At 41.1% G+C, this 20,453-nt stretch overlaps 1 protein-coding gene across 3 annotated transcripts in view; it reads left to right on the forward strand.

The window, feature by feature from the left end:
* The window catches only part of tbc1d15 (TBC1 domain family, member 15), a 67,249-nt gene that overhangs the window by 19,462 nt on the left and 27,334 nt on the right, over positions 1-20,453 (forward strand). For all 3 annotated transcript variants that reach the window (XM_078567912.1, XM_078567913.1, XM_078567914.1), the window contains 3 exons: positions 11,487-11,589; positions 18,872-19,063; positions 19,228-19,356. In XM_078567912.1, the coding sequence (XP_078424038.1) occupies positions 11,487-11,589; positions 18,872-19,063; positions 19,228-19,356 (424 nt within the window). The remainder of the gene's footprint in view (positions 1-11,486; positions 11,590-18,871; positions 19,064-19,227; positions 19,357-20,453) is intronic.

Genomic DNA, 20,453 nt, shown 5'->3' on the forward strand with positions numbered 1-20,453 from the left:
TGCCTCCATTAGTGCATCCAGCTATGAGATAAGGTCAAGTAAATCGCTCAGCAAGCAGTTAAAATGTTAGAAGAATGCACTCTTACGAATGTTAATCCTGTCATTAAGTGATCGAGACCAAGGCTAAAATTTTCTGGTCCTGCCCACTGCGGGACCGGAAATTCCCGCCTGAAGCCAACGGACATTTGGCTGGTCCATCAAATTTTCTGTCCCATCTGCGATGATTCCCGCCATGGGGGGACCAGAAAATCACTGCCCAAGTTTCAAAATCTACTTGTACCCTAGTTTAATTGTGGGTTTTATGTTAACCCTGGTGGTGATGTGTAAGTGATTTATGTATTGCAAGCAGTTTGAAGAGCTGTAACATTTTTAGAATGGAGCATGGTGCCCAGTTAGTCATAATGAAAAACATTTTCCCCCTGTTGTGGGGGATGTGTGGGAGTGGGTGCAGGTAGGCGGGTTGCTGGGGCGGGCCAATTAAGGACCACCCAGCGTGACATCCACCAGGAAGCGTTGTGTGCTCCCTGTGCAGGCGGTGGGGGGGGGGGGGGGGGGGGGTATTCCCTGAGCTGGGAGTGCGTCCTTTCACGCATGCGTGCGAAAGAGCGTGCAAATCTCCAAGGCAAAATGCTGCCTCGGGGAGATCGGCTCAGGTTTGAAACAGTGAATAAAGATTAGAAAAAAAATTACTGACATGTCCCCTCGTGCACAAGAGTTGGGACATGTCAATTTCTTTTATTTGGACATTTAATATAAATTTTAATACCCTCATGAAACCTCATCCCGCCTGTGGATGAGGTTTCATGTTTTTTTGGAAGCCCAGCTGGGCTCCCGGCCTGCCCGCGAACCTTAAGGTTGGATGGGCAGCTCCATTGATTGATTCAATTACTTTATTAATGGCCTTAAGTGGCCGCCGACCTGAAAATGTAAATGACGCAGGGTGATGTCGGGACGCCTACCCGATGTCACCCCGCGTCATTTTACATGTCAGCGAGCGGGCCCCGCCCCCTGCTCGCCGACTGGAAGATGTAGCCCAATGTGTTTCAATTTGACGGGAGACCTACCTAACTTTCAGGTGTGTAACTTGGCACATGAAATTTGTTTTACACTTTTAAAAATCATGTAATGAAAGGCAGAAAGTTAGAGAAATTGAATAGTATTCATAGATCTAATTTACAGTCTTTCACTTTGTGAACTTCCATATTAATGAAACTACAAGTTTACAACAGCTACCTGATACAATGGTAATGTTAGGTAATTGGCATTGTATATGGTGTGGGCTATTGTGCACCATCGTTGATGCAGAGAAATAAAGGTTTATATTAGTACTGTAACCACGTTCATTAGGGAGGGATGTGAGATTCTGCTGTGGAACGGTCAGAAATGGGAAACTTGCTGAGTTGTATTCAGTATTGATGTCTATGCATCTGAACTATCTGTGTAATTGTGATCAAAGCTAAAAGGTAGCATCTGGTAATGTGCTTCTTATTAGGGATATTTTGTGAAAAGTAACCCTCAAAGATGAGTTAGACGTGAAAGTATCCAAATTTATTGCCAAAATGAAGTTCCTGCTAGAAGCTTTGTAAAATGTAGCAGTGCAATACCTGGACCATTGGAAATCTAGCTAATATTTGTGCCTGGGGAATGCGGCTGCCCTGTGAATTATTTGCTTCCATTCCCAGGTTTGAGCTTCCCTCTTGCAGCCATTTGGAAAGAAGTAAGCTGTATTTAGTGCTATCGATGTTTAATTAATTTTCCGTGTTATTTATAATTGGCAAAACTGTAGCATCTGCAACAGTTGATTGTACAGAGCATTTAGTGCAGATTGTGGGCCGGATTTACTCTTCCCCTGTCAACATGTTTGAAGGCGGGGAGACACATTAAATCCTATGGACCGATTGCCCACTGCCTAAATGCCCAGCCCAAGTTATACCAATGGTTGGGGCGGTGTCAGGCTAGTGGGCCAATTGAGGCCCTTAAGTGGGCAATTAATGCCCACTTAATTGTCTCAGCCCGCCACTGCCAGCATATAACTGGCAGCGGGAGAGGCCCACATAAAGTGGTGAGCCCAGTAGATTTCTCTGCATGAGCTGGTGGTGGGCAGGGAGGGAGGAGTTCCTCCTTAACAGACCCCCTGTGCCCATCAGAGATCTGCTCCCCAGGGTTTAACTGCCCCTAGGTTGCCCTTTCCCACCATCCCCCTCCACTCCCTCCCATGGCCTCGCAAACCCCAGCACCCCCATCCTCCTTGCTGGGGCCTGCCAGCTTGGCACCCGAAGAGAACCTGCAGGTGGCTTCTGATTGGCTCGCAGCCAAATGACTGCAGGGCAGCCAGTGTTTCCTCAGCGGGCTCCCCACTACCAACATTTTAACTGGGTTGGGGGAGGGAGTGAGGCAGGAAATCGGTGCACTGTTTAATTCAGCCCTCACATTCTATTAATCCTTGTTCCCTTCTAGGAATTTTTCTTATTTTGCAGCCACCTCATAATCTGAGGGCCAAAAAGTCTGTTATTCATTGTGTGTGTAATGAGGGAATGAGTTATTTCATTTATCTGGGCCTTGGTTGTTTGTACTGAGGATCTTCATTTTGGAAAGCCAGCCTCAACATTGAACATGGCCAGATGCTCTCTCAACTCGCAGACACTTCCTCCTACCTCTCCCTGGACCATCACCCCACCACAGAACATCAAGCCATTGTTTCCAGGACTGTCACTGACCTCATCTCTTCTGGAGATCTTCCTCCCACAGCTTCCAACCTGATAGTCGCCCAACCTCGGACGGCCCGCTTCTACCTCCTACCCAAAATCCACAAACAGAACTGTCCTGGCAGACCGATCGTGTCAGCCTGTTCCTGCCCCACGGAACTCATTTCTCGTTATCTTGACTCCCTTCTCTCTCCCCTTGCCCAGTCCCTTCCCACCTACATCCGTGATTCCTCTGACACCTTATGTCACATCAACAATTTCCAGTTCCCTGGCCCCAACCGCTTCCTCTTCACCATGGATGTCCAATCCCTCTACACCTCCATCCTCCACCAGGATGGTCTGAGGGACCTTAGCTTCTTCCTTGAACAGAGGCCCGAACAATCCCCATCCACCACTACTCTCCTCCGTCTGGCTGAACTTGTTCTCACACTGAACAATTTCTCCTTTAACTCCTCTCACTTCCTCCAAATAAAAGGTGTGGCTATGGGTACCCGCATGGGCCCCAGCTATGCCTGTCTCTTTATGGGGTATGTGGAACATTCCTTGTTCCAGTCTTACTCCGGTCCCCTCCCACAACTCTTTCTCCGGTACATCGATGATTACTTCGGTGCTGCTTCATGCTCTCGGCGGGACCTGGAAAAATTTATTAATTTTGCTTCCAATCTCCACCCCTCCATCATTTTCACATGGTCCATCTCTGACACTTCTCTTCCCTTCCTTGACCTCTCTGTCTCAATTTCTGATGATAGACTGTCCACCAATATCCATTACAAGCCTACCGACTCCCACAGCTACCTCGACTACAGCTCCTCACACCCCGCTTCCTGTAAGGACTCCATCCCATTCTCTCAGTTCCTTCGCCTCCGTCACATCTGTTCTGATGACGCTACCTTCAAAAACAGCCCCCCTGACATGTCCTCCTTCTTCCTTAACCGAGGTTTTCCACCCACGGTTGTTGACAGGGCCCTCAACTGTGTCCGGCCCATATCCCTTGCATCCGCCCTCACGCCTTCGTCTCCCTCCCAGAATCATGATAGGGTCCCCCTTGTACTCACTTATCACCCCACTAGTCTCTGCATTCAAAGGATCATCCACCGCCATTTCCACCAACTCCAGCATGATGCCACCACCAAACACATCTTCCCTTCACCCCCCCTGGCGGCATTCCGTAGGGATCGTTCCCTCCGGGACACCCTGGTCCACTCCTCCATCACCCCCTACTCCTCAACCCCCACCTATGGCACTTCCCCATGCCCACACAGAAGATGCAACACCTGCCCCTTCACTTCCTCTCTCCTCACCGTCCAAGGGCCCAAACACTCCTTTCAAGTGAAGCAGCATTTCACTTGCATTTCCCCTAACTTAGTCTACTGCATTCGTTGCTCCCAATGCGGTCTCCTCTACATTGGAGAGACCAAACGCAAACTGGACGACCGCTTTGCAGAACACCTGTGGTCTGTCCGCAAGAAAGACCCAAACCTCCCTGTCGCTTGCCATTTTAACACTCCACCCTGTTCTCTTGCCCACATGTCTGTCCTTGGCTTGCTGCATTGTTCCAGTGAAGCCCAACGCAAACTGGAGGAACAGCACCTCACCTTCCGACTAGGCACTTTACAGCCTTCCGGAATGAATATTGAATTCAACAACTTTCGATCTTAAACTCCCCCTCCCCCCCCATCCCCACCCCGTTTCTTCCCCCTCCCTTTTTTTCAATAATTTATATAGATTCTTCTTTTCCCACCTATTTCCATTATTTTTAAATCTACAACTAATACTTTGTTAGTCTTTCCACCCCACCCCCACTAGAGCTGTACCTTGAGTATCCTGCCATCCATTCTTAATTAGCACTTTTCTTAGATAATATCACCACCTTCAACACCTCTTTGATCCTTTTGTCTGTGACATCTTTTGATTATCTACTCCTATCACTGCTTGCTTATCCCCACAACCACCCCACCCTCAACCTCTCTCTCCCCCCGCCCCCCACCTTAGACTAGCTTATGTTTCACCTCTCTCCTAACTATACTTCAGTTCTGCCGAAGGGTCATGAGGACTCGAAACGTCAACTGTTTTCTTTTCCACCGATGCTGCCAGACCTGCTGAGTTTTTCCAGGTAATTCTGTTTTTGTTTTGCTCTCTATTTAATACATTGCTCTTTAATGGCCTGATGTACGCTTTGTAGCTAATATTTAGCTGAGATGCTTTTTTTTCTAACATGCCTTGGCTAATGGTGAAAACTAGCAGAACATGTATTTTATTTATATTTCTGGGAAAACTTTTAATTTTTTTAAGAAATAATGATTTGGATATTTAATTTCCATAACACCCCGGATGAGTTAAAAGATTTTTGGATTGTATTGTACATTAATTCTATCTATCTTTTCCTCCCCTTTACTGAGGACTCTCAAAGACAATTCATTCTTGAAAGGAAACATATATTCTTCCATTGATTACCCCATCCCACAATTTAACGTTGAAAGTAACATTTTCATATAAATTATAATTATAAAATCTTAAGGTTCCCACAGGGGTGGCCAAACTCTCTCAGCCTTCGAGCTGCATACAATAATCTTCAGACATTCGAGAGCTGCAAGACATGGACAACGTTTATAGGCACATTTTTATTACTATTCCTGCGCACACTTTTATGAGGAAAACCTTATAAACTATTATAATATCCTCCAGGCTTCCTTCACACGCAATCCAGATAGTGGTGAAAACAGATCTGCCTCACTGAGATAATCAGAGCTAGCATATGCTCACTGCTTAAATGACTTTGGCACCCTTACTTTTCCAATGTGTAAAATCAATCCCAAGGTTAAAAAAAATGGATTGATTATACTTGGGGGGTTGGAGGGTGGGGGGTGGGCAGGAAATGTTGTAACCACAACAAATTTGATTCAGACTACCTGTGCCCCAATACAGTAGATTCTTGCATTCCTCTGTTCTGTATTAAACAGTTTCCTCCCTTTTCCAGACATCGGCCGTAAGCCGGAGGACCAGCAGCAAGAGGGTGGGTTAGGGACTCTGGAGAGGCTAGTTCAAAATGGCACTGATCATGTGGGTCACATGGCCCTATGTCAGACTGGCGGGAAACTCCTTCAAGTGCTCTCCAGTTTTCTCCCGCGAAGTTGTTCATGGCCGTTTTTGAGCAGCCAATGTTTCCTCATAACTCAACCATTCTATGTTTAGAAATTAGCCTTGTACCCTTTTCTGGACACCCTCAGAAAACTTGGCAGGGCTGTAAATTGGGTGGTAGCCAACCGGCTTCACACTGAGAGACACTATATTTTTAAAAGAGCCGCATGGGGTTCGCGAGTCACGGTTCGGCCACCCGTGGGTTAGCATAAATGATCTCTGACAGCAAATTGTGTCGTGCTTCCAAGCGTGCAGTGATACTGTAATTGTATCAATTTAATTTGGAGTTAGTTTCCGATTGACCCCTAGAGAACAAAGCTATGACACCCTTTCGTGGAAGCAGTCTCATACAAGGTGGGCTTGACACCAACATGGAGTATAACTTAAGCATGGTGTCAGGTCAGATTTGAGGAGTGTTCCAAGAGTTGTAACTCCTGGGCACTTATAAATGTAAGAAGAGCTTTCTTTAGTATGTTATGTGTGTGTGGACACTTTAACCAGCACGTTCAAGACATTTGGAAAATGACTGGCTGGAACTGAACTCTGCATAGATGTGGTCAAATGCCTGCACAGTTTGACCTTGGTGGGAATGTGTATTTGCATCTGGTGCTGTTCAGTACAATTCTGGTGTCACCACTCTTGGAAAAAGACCCAATTTTAGACTGGTAGTGTGGTATAGCTCTAGCCTCAGACAAATTTCTTGGGTTAACTGAATCTAACTACCGCTATGTAATATTTAAGGTTGCCCTGAGCATCTCCAGTGAGGAATTGCTGTTGTTAATTTTTAAGTGTTCACAAATCCCCAAGCCACAAGCTGCAATTGCAATTGCATTTGATTTTAAAACAAAATTCAATTACAGTTTGTATGAAAATGTTAATTTAAATAATTGAAAATTAAGTTCTCCCATGGACAGCAAGAATGATTCTCTTCAATATAATTAGAAGACAAAATATGTGGCTACTGATATTTCAGATGAAATATATTTTTTATGTATTAAATTTTAATAAGTGCTTCCAGATGCTGCTTATGCATGTATTTCATCATCTATCTCTTCAGCATCAGTCATAGTTAATACATTTTGGTCTGAAAGGCACTTTTTCACAAAATGTAATCACAAAATGTGATCAGCAATCTAACTAGCAGTCAGAGAGACATCTTCCAGCTTAAAATTAATATTGCACATGTTTGTTTTGCAGTTAATAATGCCATGGTTGGTGGAGGAGGGAGATGAAGGACATGTCACTCTCTGCTCTGTATGCTGCAAGGTCCTCTGTTTTCCTACCATCTTCCCCTCTTCAGATCCTTGTATGTGATCGCACTTCCGCATACTCTACTGCATATAATTTTGCTCTTTTTAAAGAATTCCTATCCTGACATAATTTTAAATTTTAATCTCCATGAATATTCACAAACTTTTCAAATGTTAAGAATACTAATTCTGTGCCTTCAGCCTTAGTTCCAAAATGTTAATTGTATCCTGTTTCATATCAGTTGTTTGACAATTTCTGTGTCAAGGATGTGGATGAGAGACAGGTAGTGATGAGACATTGAGTCAAACTTAAAATTGTCAGTGAGAATTTTAGGTAGTAATTACACTAAATGATCCATCACTTGTTAAAATATTTGCCATTAGTAATTAACTTAAGTTTGCAAATATACTAAATGATCCCCTATGTCACCATTTAAGGATAAAAGATAAATTAAATTTGTCTTTCCCGCTCTCCTTGTCATTATTGTTGCTTGTGTCTCACTCTTGCACCCTTTGTCTCTTTTTTGTGCCCTTTCTTGCACTTTGAGATAGACTTTTATTTATCTGCAGACCTCCTATAGACTTCCTCATACTTTGTTTAAGTCTGTCCTTTCCTTTGTAGACTCTTTCTGTATGTCTGCCACTCTGAGTCATGCAGTTTGTCATTGTCTATATCAATTTGTACATCTCATTTCCTCTTTGTTTATCTAACTGTCAATCAGTTACACAGTTTTATCATCCTTGTCTCGCTGTTTAACTGTTTGAATTTATCTTCCTTTTTTTAATCTCGTGTTTTGTATTTTCTTTCAGTCTACTGCTACTAATTTTCCATTCAAAATCATTCCTTATGTTTCATTTCCAAGCCTATCTCCATGACTGTTTTGAGGCAAGGGGATCTATGCCAGTGACATAGGAATAAAAAGTGAAGTAAATAACCAAAGAAGTTAAATTTTAGAAAAGAGGATGACTTGGATTTATAAAAATAAGAATTTTTTTTAAGGGAATGATTATGTAAAACAATCTTGACAGATCTTTATATACCTTGAGAGGTATGCTTTCTGGGAGGACTGACTTAAAATTTGCACATAAACATTTAATAATTTAAAAAATAAACTATTTTTGATGACAAATGGAATTGTCAACATGCCTGCCTCTTTTGGTCATGGTATTTGGCAGCCATTTGTTTGAACATCTGAGGCTAGAGGTATAGACAGCTGCAACATGCTAATGTGGTTAACCTGGCGGTCTATCTATCATAATTGTGCTTCCTGTTGAAAAAGCCTTATTTTTTTGTTGTCATGTTTTTGCTATGTTGGAAGCCTGCAATGTGAACTTGTCACGTTGTACTTAGACCTTCCAGTTGTGGTGACATGGTAGTGCCCATTTCTGTCTCCCAATTTCTCAGCCTATGTTGCATCAAAACTACAACTTTAGTTGCTTTTCAAATTGTTTACGTTTTGTTGTTCAAATACAAATAATGTAAAATCAAGATATGCAAAAAAAAAATAGACGGAATCTATGACCTGAAAATGGGGTGATGAATTATCTCTGCATGTCCTGCTTCAACTAATGCCTATCTTCCAACCTTGACCTGAAGACTGTACTTGGTCTTGATTCCTGTGTGACTGGGAAATTGACCAATTTCTTCAAAAAAACAAGACATGCACTTTAACTTAAAGCAATGCTCAATCAACCGTAATGGCTTTTCGTTCACACCTTTCATCCCAAAAAATGTAGTCAGTGGTTCATGTGTGTCATTTGGAATAGAGATATCTTGGAATCATGGAGATTGCCAGAGTTTTTGATTATTTGAGATTGAATTAACATTGGCTATGTTGATTGTGTAATTGTTCTTTAGTTGTTAATGTACAAATTACAGCTGCTTATGAAGCCTGCTGCTGTATTTACTGTGGTTTTTAAGCTTTTTTTGTGGATTGTGAGCTCCTATTCAACAGAAGCTCAGTAATTAAACGGTAGTGATTGACAAAGCTTGTTCATATTTTCAGTTTGTGTTGTATTTATCTGATTGGTTTTTTATAACCCCAGCTGTCTGAGGTAAAATGAGTTGGTGATTTTTCTTTTAACTTGCTGCCGCCTCAAACGTGTGCAGTACCAGCTTGCCCCTCACCAATGGAAATGCTGTGTCAGATGTATTCATTTCAAATAAGCACGTCCTGTTATCCTCGGTTAGCCAACAGTTTTCAGTTATTAAAGTTCTTATCACTCAACTTTAATAACAGAAATGCATGGATTGGGTCTTGCTGAGATGAGATAACCTAATGTATAACTGTTCAGCTACGCTCAATAAGAAATTAAATTGTTGCAGCATGTGAGTTAGCATAGTTACCCAGGATAACAAAAAGCAATTTGATCAGTTTGGAATCTTCTCGATTAATTTAATGATGGAAACCTGCTGCAAAAGTTGGCTTTTTTTATGCTGGTGCAATATTCAGATAAGGTTTTATCTAAAGCCTGTTAATGCCTAGCCCCTCTATTCAAACCAGATCCTGCTCAAAGGAGTACTTCATGGTAAAGTGCTAAAATGGTCTTGCCCTTGTATATTTTTTTGTAAAATAAACCCTGGATGCTCCAGTGTGTTAGACACCAGCGTTTTACCTCTGGGACCTCAGTTCAGTTTTAGTCTGAACTGATGGGATGAATGCCCCCTCTGTAGGCTTGCTCCACAGAAATGAGTTCGGCCAGTCTTAATCTGATGGGCATTTGTGTAGAATTGCCCCTAATTCACAATCTCAATCAGGGAGACTTGGATGGGAAATAGGAGAAAATGCCTCAGCAGTTCTGTGGAAGCGGGTTTTCAAAGGCACATTGTTGGGGAAGACCTTACAGACTGCTTGTGTTGTACCTGATCTCGAGAGTGCTTCATGCTGATACTGAGAAGTTGTACCATTCACCAGCACTAGATACCCTTACTTTGAGCATCAGTGATTTTGCAAAGGAGATCACTGGTGTTAACTGAAGCTTCCAAAGCTACACGTGCATAGTGAAGCATGTTTATTTTATATATAATTGTGATATTTCTGTAGATGGGGGATTTTGCAAAATTATATACAATTTTGCATTTTTATCTTTAGAATAATCATTTGTAAAGCTAAACAATATAATTTAAAACAAAAAGCTTCTTGTTACAAATAATTTGCTTCGTATATATCTTCAGCATTCCTGAGGCTTGGCATGGAAACAGGAGCCTAGATATTAGGAGGAGGGTTATGTAGGGCGGGGGAGTTTAAACTCCACAGTGTGCATCTTTTGGTTCTAACAGGTTCCCACCTGGAAGTCAGCCTGATTGACAGGCTTGGCTTCCAGCTGGGTGGGGAGCAGGCTACAAAGAAGGTCTGATTCCTGATTTATGGGGTGATAGTTGTCTGCTAACTGATCCTGGGGCCTTTGCATAGGGGAACCATGGTGGAAGCACTCCTACTCCTCCTGGCCCACAAGCAGTATTATAAAGACTGCTTCTTCCTGAAGCTGTCATCACCTCACTTCAGCTGCCAGGTTTACCAAGATTTGGGAAACCCAGCCTCAGACTGTAAGATCTGAAGAGCAGGTTAAATTAAAAGTTGCAGTTCCATTAAAATATTTAAATTGCCAACTCGCCTCCTGGGTGTTGGGGTTGGGTTTAGATTTTTTTTCCAAAATTAACATCTGACTTAACCCAACCTACTTATTTTTATCTACTAAAATTCCCCCCTTGATATTTCATAATTTAGTCTTGCATAAATACTATTATAATGCTCTTTCTTTTCATGCTCTTCTCAATAACAAGTTCAGAACTGTTCTAAATTGTATTACTTCCAGCTGTGCATAAAATAACTTCTTTGCCACCTTAATTGTAGGGAGAGATGGTGGTGTAGTGTCACTGGACTAGCTATCCAGAGGCCCAGGTTAATGCCCTGCTTCAAATTCCACCAGGACAGCTGGTGGAATTGAAATTCAATTAATAAATCTGGAATATAAAGCAAGCCTCAGTAATGGTGACCATGTCAGCTATAATCAATTGGTGTAAATACCCATCTTGTTCACTAATATCCTTTTAGGGAAGGAAATCTGCCATCCTTACCTGGTCTGGCCTATGTGTGACTCCAAATCCACAGCAATAACTTAACTCTTAACTGCCCTCTGAAATGACCACTATGCTCAAGGGCTATTAGGGATGGGCAACAGATGCTGGTCTTGCCAGTGATGCCCACATCCCATGAAAGAATGAAAAAAAGCCTTTGATTTGAAAACTGAAAATGAATGTCAATAAAGGATTTATTTTTTGTGCGACTCGATTTGGAAACATGTGTCATTGAACCAAATGAACTTAGCCATCCCAATTAAATGTAACTTAACTCTGAATGATGTGTTCTACCTTTTTGTTATTTTCCTATAGATCATCACAAGATGACCGAATACTCCTTGTTGCATACAATAGTAAAGCACTTTCTCAGTCTTTTGAGAACTTGTTTGAGGAAAACGCAGTTGGCTTAGTGCAAGTAAGTACATGACATATTTAAGATGTATAATCTTAAATTGTTATTTTTTCTGAGTGTCTTTAATAGAACAGTGTCCCCAGTAATTAATTGTACGATAGCATATACCAAGGGGGTAACAATAGGACCTCCTTGATCTGAACCAGATACCATTTCTTGTCCCCTGATGTTCAGTTGTCCAATAATTGAAAAATTAGTCTGAGAAATACTTAGTGAGGAGATATCAGGTATTAATTGTTAAACTGATATATTCACAAATAAGTGTATATATAGATTAACCATTAAAGCAAATTTTGTTTACTTCACTCAATTTCACTTTTCCCATTTTTAAGGAGTAAAAGCAGTTGCTGCTGACTTTTTGCATTATTTTACTTCTTAAACAACCTCCAACTGTAAAAGCTGACCTTCTGCAGTTTAGGTTCCAACTCTGGGCCCAGAGCCAAAAATCTTACTGACTCCTGAACACCTCTTGCTTTGTCCATATGAATAGTATCACCTTACCACAATGGATGTGAATATTTGTTGACTATTTGAGATGAAATAATGAATTGCTCTTCAGTGGGCTACCGCTGAAAAAATAATTATAAATGCCTCTGAACTTACTATTCTTCAGGGAAGGGAAACCTCTGCCTGGTCTGGCCTACAATACATGATTGGCTTTGAATGGCCTTGGAAGCCTTTGAAGCTGTAAAAGCAATTGCTTAGGGTAATTAGGGATGGACAGTAAGTGTAACCCTGCTCACATTTCTGGGGTGGTGGGAATGTTTTCTACTGTATCTTAAGCTTTTAATATTAACTATATATCACAAGATCACAGAAACGTTACAGTGCAGAAGAAGGCCATTTGGCCCATCTAGTCTGCACAGACTCTCTGAAAGAGCATTCTACCTAGTCCCACTCCGCTGCCTTATCCTTGTAACCTTGCGCATTCTTTCTTTTCAGATAGCAATCTAATTCCGTTTTGAATACCTTGATCGAACCTGCCTCCAGCAGTCTCTTAGGAAGTTCGTTCCAGACGCCAACCACCCTGTAGGCGAAAAACTCTATCCTCACCTCACTTTTACTCCTTTTGCTAATTATTTTGAATCTGTGCCCCCTAGATCTTGATGCTGCCTTGAGTGGGAACAGTTTCTCAGTATTTACTCTGTCCATAACCCTCAGGATCTTGAATACCTCTATAAAATCTCCTCTCAACCTTCTTTTCTCCAAGGAAAACTGCCCCACCATCTCCAGTCTATCCTCATAGCTATAGTTGCTATATAAATATATAAATTATTGGAAAAAGGGGGATCGGAAAGGGGGTGGGGAAGGTTCAACAGTTCAACAACTTTAGACCATGAACTCTCTCCTCCTTCCCCACCCCCTTTCTGATCCCCCTTCCAATAATTTATATATATTTTTTTCTTTTCCCACATATTTCCATTATTTTTAAATGTATTTCCATCCATTGTTTTATCTCTACTTTTTAGCCTATTTCGATTCCCCCCCCACCCCACCCCCACTAGGGCTATCTGTCCCTTGCTCGTCCTGCTTTCCACCCCTAATGTCCCCATTAGTACATTTCTTAGCTAATATCACCACCGTCAACACCTCTTTGTCCTTTTGTCTATAACATCTTTTGGCAATCTCCACCTATCACTGACCCTCTATCCTGTCCCACCCCCCCTTAAACCAGCTTATATTTCACCTCTTTTCTATTTTTCCTTAGTTCTGATGAAGAGTCATTTGGACTCGAAACGTTAACTATTCCTCTCCGCAGATGCTGTCAGACCTGCTGAGTTTTTCCAGGTATTTTTGTTTTAGAATAGTTAGGTACTTGTTTGACTAGCGCAGACTTGATGGGCCGAAGGGCCTTTTTCTGTGCTGTAGATGTCTATGACTCTGAGTTCTTTATCCCTGGAATCATTCTTGTGAATCTGCTCTGTATTCTCTCCAATGCCTTCAAATCCTTCCTCAAGTATGGCGCCCAGAACAGGGCGCAGTACTCCATATGAGACCTACTAGTGTCTTATACAAGTCCAACATGACCTTATTACTCTTGTACTCAATGCCCCTATTAATAAAGCCTAAGATACTAAATGCTTTATTAACTGCTCTCTCAACATGCCCTGACATCTTCAATGACTTAGGTACGTATATACTGAGGTCCCTCTGTTTCTGCACCTCCTTTAGAGTTTCTCCCTCTATTTTATACTGTCTGTCCATATTGTTCCTGACAAAATGAATCACCTCATACTTCTCTGCATTGAACTTCATCTGCCACTTGTCTGCCCAATCCACCAACATGTCTATGTCCTTTGAAGCTCAAGACTATCCTCATCACAGTTGGCAACATTTCCAATCTTCATATCATCTGCAAGTTTCGAAATCATGCCCTGAGCACCACAGGCTAGGTCATTAATAGACATCGGGAAGAGCAAGGGTCCCAACACTGGCTCCTGACTCCTAATCTTCCTCCAAACTGAAAAAACAAATATTTATCACTACTCTCTGTTTCTTGCCAGTCTGCCAATTTCTTATCCAAGTGCCTTTTAAACAAATGTTTAATTGTAATCAAGATCAGTAATTTATCCTGTCATGAAGCAATATTATTGCCTACAATGTTATTGGAAATTATTTTTAAAATGGAATTGTAGTAGGGTCTGTGTCTGTGTTTGACTGTGTGTGTCTTAATTGGATTAAAACCAGCTAGTCTGGGTGCTTTGATGCATCGTAGTTTGAGATGCTAATTGGGTAAACAGTAAGGAGGATAGAAAGTAAAGTAAATTTGCATTTGTTGAATAAAGCATTCAAGAGTGAGGGTAAAATCTTGTACTTAGCTAGAAGACGCCAAGCAATGTGTTTATTTTTTTCAGCTTACTAATACAATTGGTGGAATGAAAGGATATTATTGTTAGGAGATGTAACGTTAAAAGCATGGTGATACAATGGAAAATTTACACTCAAAGGAATAGCTAGGTATAAAGAGAAAGGAGTTTGTGTGTGTAAGGCAGATGCATTTAAGATCTAACCAGCCTGTAAGCCTACAACTGTGACTGCAAAGGAACAAAATTGCAAGGAATCTCATTTTGAATTCATATGGTCAAATGTGCTTTGTATGGTCTGTTAAAAGTCTATGGGTTACTGTTACCTTGGTGGAGATTTACCTGGGAGTGATTAATTTGGGGATTTGTTTAAATGCAATTACGGTAGTAATTTGTAGACATGTGTATGTGTTTAATTTGTTAAATTAATAAATGTTTAATTTAGTTTTATATCAAGAACCTCTTGAGGCTCGGTCTTATTCCTGAGTTCAGAGCTGCATCTCAAACATACCAATTGAAAATATAGGTTATGACAGTTGACCAAGTTTCCCTCTGGGGTTTAAACAACTCAGCCTTTACCAACTACTGTGCCATAACAATACTTTCCATGTAATTGTAGAATTCAAGCTCAAAAATATCATTGACTCCCAAAATGTTCTGTAACAAGCAACGTCTTGATTTTGAAATTCTCATCCTTGTTTTCAAACCCTCACATGGCAGCACTCCTCCCTATCTCTGTAATTGTCTCCAGCTCCACAAGTCTCCAAGATATCTGCACTCATCTAACTGTGGACTCTTGAGTATTCCCGATTTTAATTGCTCCACTATTAGTGGTTATGCCTTTAGCTCTTTAGACCCTAAGCTCTGGAATTTCCTCCTTACACTTCTCCACCTTGCTTTCCTCCTTTATTACGAGAGGAATTGAACATAAAAGTAAGGATGTTATGCTTCAGTCAGTCATACAGGGCATTGGTGAGATCACATCTTGAATACTGTATGCAGTTTTGATCTCCTTATTTAAGGAAGGATGTAAATGCATTGGAGGCGGTTCAGAGGAGGTTTACTAGATTGATACCGGGAATGAGCGGGTTGTCTTATTAGGGAAGGTTGGACAGACTGGGCTTGTTTCCACTGGAGTTCAGAAGAGTGAGGGGTGATTTGATTGAACTATAAAAGATCCTGAACTGCCTTGACAAGGTGAATGTGGAAAAGATGTTTCCTCTTGTGGGTGAGTCCAGAACTAGGGGGCACTGTTCTAAAATTGGGGGCCGCCCTTTTAGGACAGCAATGAAAAATTTTTTCTGAGGGTAGTGTCACTTTTGAACTCTGCCTCAGAAGGCGGTGGAGGCGGGGTCATTGAATATTTTTAAGGCAGAGATTCTTTTTAGGCAGAGGAATCAAAATTTATTGGGGGTAGATGGGCATGTGGAATTTGAAACATAAGCAGGTCAACCATGATCTTATTGAATGGTGGAACAGGCTCAAGGGGCTGAACGGTCTACTTCTGTTCCTATTTCTTATGTTTCTAAGCATTCCTTAAAACCTACGTCTTTGACTAAGCTTTTGGTCATCTGACCTAATATCCCTTTGTGTGGCTCAGTGTCATATTCTCTCATAAGGATCCTGTAAAACGTCTTAGGACATTTTATTATGTTAAAGAGGCCATACGAATATAAGTTATTATCACCACATGGACTCTGGGTCGAATGGCCTCCTTCTGTGCCATAAATTACTATAAATTATAGTTAAAAACAGTTTGTCTTATTCAGTGGCTATAAATCAGTAGCCTAGATATCATATTTTATGCTATACAACATGCAATAGCATATCCTCCAATTCAGTATAAGCAGTGCCACTGAAGATCATCTAGTAATGTATTAAAAACTGCAAATCAGTGCATGTCAGATCTTAACACTTTGTTACAAGATGCAAGTAATTTGGGAAAAAATACGAAAGAGGAACAAGTTGAAAAGTCACTAGCTTAATGCTGAACACTCTGTGTGGCTGAAACATTGGCCAGGATTTTCCCCTCGGCGATTTGGGGGTGGGGCCCGCTTGCCGAGGGGAAAATGACTTGGGATGACATCGGGAGGAACCCCCGACGTCACCCCGGTCCCTTTAAATTTTTAGGAAGGCAGGCGGACAGCGAAATCAGCTGTCTGCCCACCGACCTGTCAATGGCCAATTTTCATTGAGGCCATTGACAGGCTAATTAAGATAATTAAAGACCTGCCCGTCCAAGCTTAAGGCTGGCGGGCAGGCCAGGAGCCCCAGCGGGCTCCAGATTATTCATGAAACTTCATCCACTGGCGGGATGAAGTTTCATGGCCGTTTTTTTAAAATTTAATAAACTTTGTGTTTCTTATTAACATGTCCCATCTCGTGTGACATTGTCACATGAGGGGGACATGTTAATAATTTTAATATTTCTCTATTTTTTGACTTTTCTTACCCGTCAGTAAACTCCCCGAGACAGCACTTTGCCTCAGGGAGCAGTGTGCTCTTTCGCGCACATGCACGAAAGAGCACACTTTGACAAATGGGGAATCCCTCCACCCCCTGCAAAGGAAGCACATAGCGCTTCCTGTCGGGAAGGCCGGCCCCGTTTCGGCTGTACGCCCGCCGCTGAGCCACTGGGGCCAGCCCGCATTCCGGCGGCAAAATTCTGCCTATTGAGTGACCTGAGCTTCTGCTGGTTAACTGAAATTGCTTTAAAGCAGCATCACCCCTTAGCAGAATATTTTGTGTAATACAAATTATAGAACTCTTTACATGATTTGCCATGAGGAATTCCAGAAGAGATCCTATAGTAAGTCAATAAATATTACTCCAACATTGTAGTTATATAAATAAAAACACTGCCTTGTATTTGCTCCTACTATTTGTATAGCAATAGAATGTGTTTGAGAAACAGATAATGTGTGACTGCATTGATGTAGAATATATCCTAACATACTAAAATTTGTACTTGTACCTAATAATTGTATATGCATTTATTCCAACAATTTGTGTATATACACAGCTATATAATTGTCATATAATTGTTTTTACAAAAAACTTTTGTATGTATATTTAGCAGTACATGTGCTTTTTTTAAAAAAAAATGAGTTTTTGTAACACTATTCTTTCCAGTTGTGTTACCGTGTTTACCACTATTATTAAATATTTTGCTCACAGCATCACTTTAGATAATACTGGAAAGTATACATGCTGTGCTATGTAAGAACATGACAAAATGAGAACCTTTACCTAAGAGCAGGACCCAAACTTCACTAAGACACCATTCTTCAATATTTGATCTCCCACAGGCAGACAGACATTTCAACTCGTGAACTTTTCATCTAAATATGATTACCCTCTATTATTTTAATTATCCCCTGTCCTCATGTTTCATCTTAAAACATCTAATGAAAAATACTGGGTATAAATATGGAAAAATTTAACAGCAGGCCTACAGAGAACTGCCTTTTCCAACAGTTGTTCTTCCCCATGCTGCCATTGCTCTCTGGCAGCAGAAGGGAAAGAGCAGGGTTGGAGCGTGAAGCAGGCTTCAAGGGAAGGGAACAGAACTAAAGAACTTAGAGTGAGCCTGGCAGGGAGTGAATGTCACAGAGTGGGTTTACTTGAGGGAGGAGCAATTTGGCATGCTATCAGTGACAGGATAAACTTGGTAAACTCCTTGATGGAGGAGGCATTGGGGAACTGTTATAGCAACTGAAATGAGTTGAAATTATTTTCCAATAATCTGATCAGTGGTGCTGTGCAATTAGGATGGATGAGCGCTGGCTTCTGATTGATGCAGGTTGATATTACATAGTAATTCAGCCCAACAGGGTCTATGCCAGTGTTCACACTGCACACAAAACCTACTGTGTTCCTTTATCTCACCCTATCAACATGTCCTTTTATTCCTTCCTCCCTCATGTATTTATCTAGCTCCCCCTTAAATGCCTCTGTGCTATTTGCCTCAACCACTCTATGTGGTAGTGAGTTCTACATTCTCGCTACTTCTGAGTAAAGAAATTTCTCTAGAATTTGTTAGTAGCTATCTTGTATTTATGGTACCTTGTATTTATGGTACCTAGTTTTGGACTTGTCCCACTCTGTGAACCCTTTCCTCAAGGTTAAAGGTCTCTAATAGGCCACATCTCACTCCTCTCTTTTCTAATGACAGGAGCCTCAGCCTGTTTAGAAAATGAACTAGTCACCAATTGGAGACTCTCCACAATCTTAGCATTGTATAGTATTATGCATACACAAAACTAAATTAATTACTTCTTTTAGAGAATGTTTGTATTGTTGATCCTAGTTTTTTGAGTACTTTTTCATATTTCTGTACAGTTAAAGCATCACCTTGTTACTGTTGCCTAGGATTCAATAGAAATGTAATTATATTTTAATGATTTTTAAACAATGCATCTTTTCTGGTATGTTTATGTATCAGTATAGTGTAGTTTACTGTCATGGGGCTTATTTTACAGAAGTTCAAGAAGGATCCATATACAACAACATTAGGAGGCTTTTCAAAAGTTACAAACTACATTCTCGATGCTTTTCGTGGTTATGACGTCACATCCCAAGAAAGACCTACATCTGAAATGGATCTCAGTGAATCTATTTCGGGCCTGGAAATTAATCATCAGGAGGAGCCAGGTTTTGAAGTCATCACACGAGTGAGTTCACTTGATGCCATAAACTTGCACTAATTATTAAAAACTATCATGCTGACGAAACATGTCTTAAGAATTGTCAGTGTTTAATGTGTGTTTTAGCTATTCTGTTTGCTTGTGAAGGAAACCTAGAGTTGAACTAAATGAAAATCATACATCTATTTCAGATTGATCTTGGAACAAGGCCTGAAATTCAAAGAGGAGAGCCAGTTTCTACTGAGAGGTGGTCACAGAACATGGATGCAGAAGGAAAATTCTTAGATCCAGACAACCTGAAAAAGATGATATTCAAAGGGGTAACTGGATTCTTTTAACACTGTTTTAGTTTGTACAACGGTTTGTCAGCTAGCATTTTTATTTTTGCCACATAATGCAAAATGAGCCAGTATAGTGAATATGGAAAATTGAGCTTAATTACTGCAATATTTGCATTTTCAAGCCATTCCCAAACTCTGGACAAGAGTATATCATTATTTAATAATTTGAGCTGATGCCTTATCTACATATCAAAGCCATTAAATTTCATATTTCACATGACCAGTCAGCATATTTAAGTGTTAGGTAATGAAGTATTCTGCCCTGGAAAAGATAATTTTTGCAGTTTTATGACCAACTGAACAGATAGCAAATACAATGAGTAAAAATGGCTTTTCAGATTTAAATAGTAGAGACACATGATAAACAATCAACAATGAGTAGTTATGAAATCCTAAATAAAAAAGTAGAAAAATAATTGAAATCCTCCAAATAATTTTTGAAGATTTTTTTGACCACCATCTTGGACTGAGCACCTTAGTGCTTTAAATAGGCTTTGTAACATTCCTGCAGTTGAGAGTAAGAATGACATGACCTTTCCATTTGATTTGCCCCATGCCTTAGGCATGGTTTTAGGAGGTGCAGGTTTGTCTAGCATCTGAACCACCCCCACGCCACCCACCCTGCCCCAGTCCCAACCTCATAGGTTAATATCCAGAGGAAAGACGAAAGTCTGTACATCTGGGGCCTAGCCAGTTGCAGGAGCTGCCAGAGGATGCTTGATTAAAGGGATCACCAACCACCTGATGGGACTCCATTCCAGATTTCTTGTCAGGTTAACTCCCTTGGTCTTTAACTCTCCTGATGTTGTTTCTAAAGGTGGTGTCTGGCAGGGTAGAAGCCACTGCCTCATTGCTCTGCATGTTTGACTGCCTCTTGAAGCGGTTCTTGCAGTGGAACCAGTGGGCCAGGCCACGATCCCTCCCGAGCTGGCCTTCGCCCACACCCACCACCCCCCACCGCTGTGACACTGAATGCATTAAAATGTAGGCTGAATAAACAAGCCCTTGCATGCCAAAACATTCATTCAAACATTTGGTTGACTCTTTAAAAATGCCCTCTGAACAAGGGCAATTAG

This window comes from Cetorhinus maximus, chromosome 22, assembly GCF_964194155.1.
Source record: "Cetorhinus maximus chromosome 22, sCetMax3.hap1.1, whole genome shotgun sequence".
Lineage (NCBI taxonomy): Eukaryota > Metazoa > Chordata > Chondrichthyes > Lamniformes > Cetorhinidae > Cetorhinus > Cetorhinus maximus.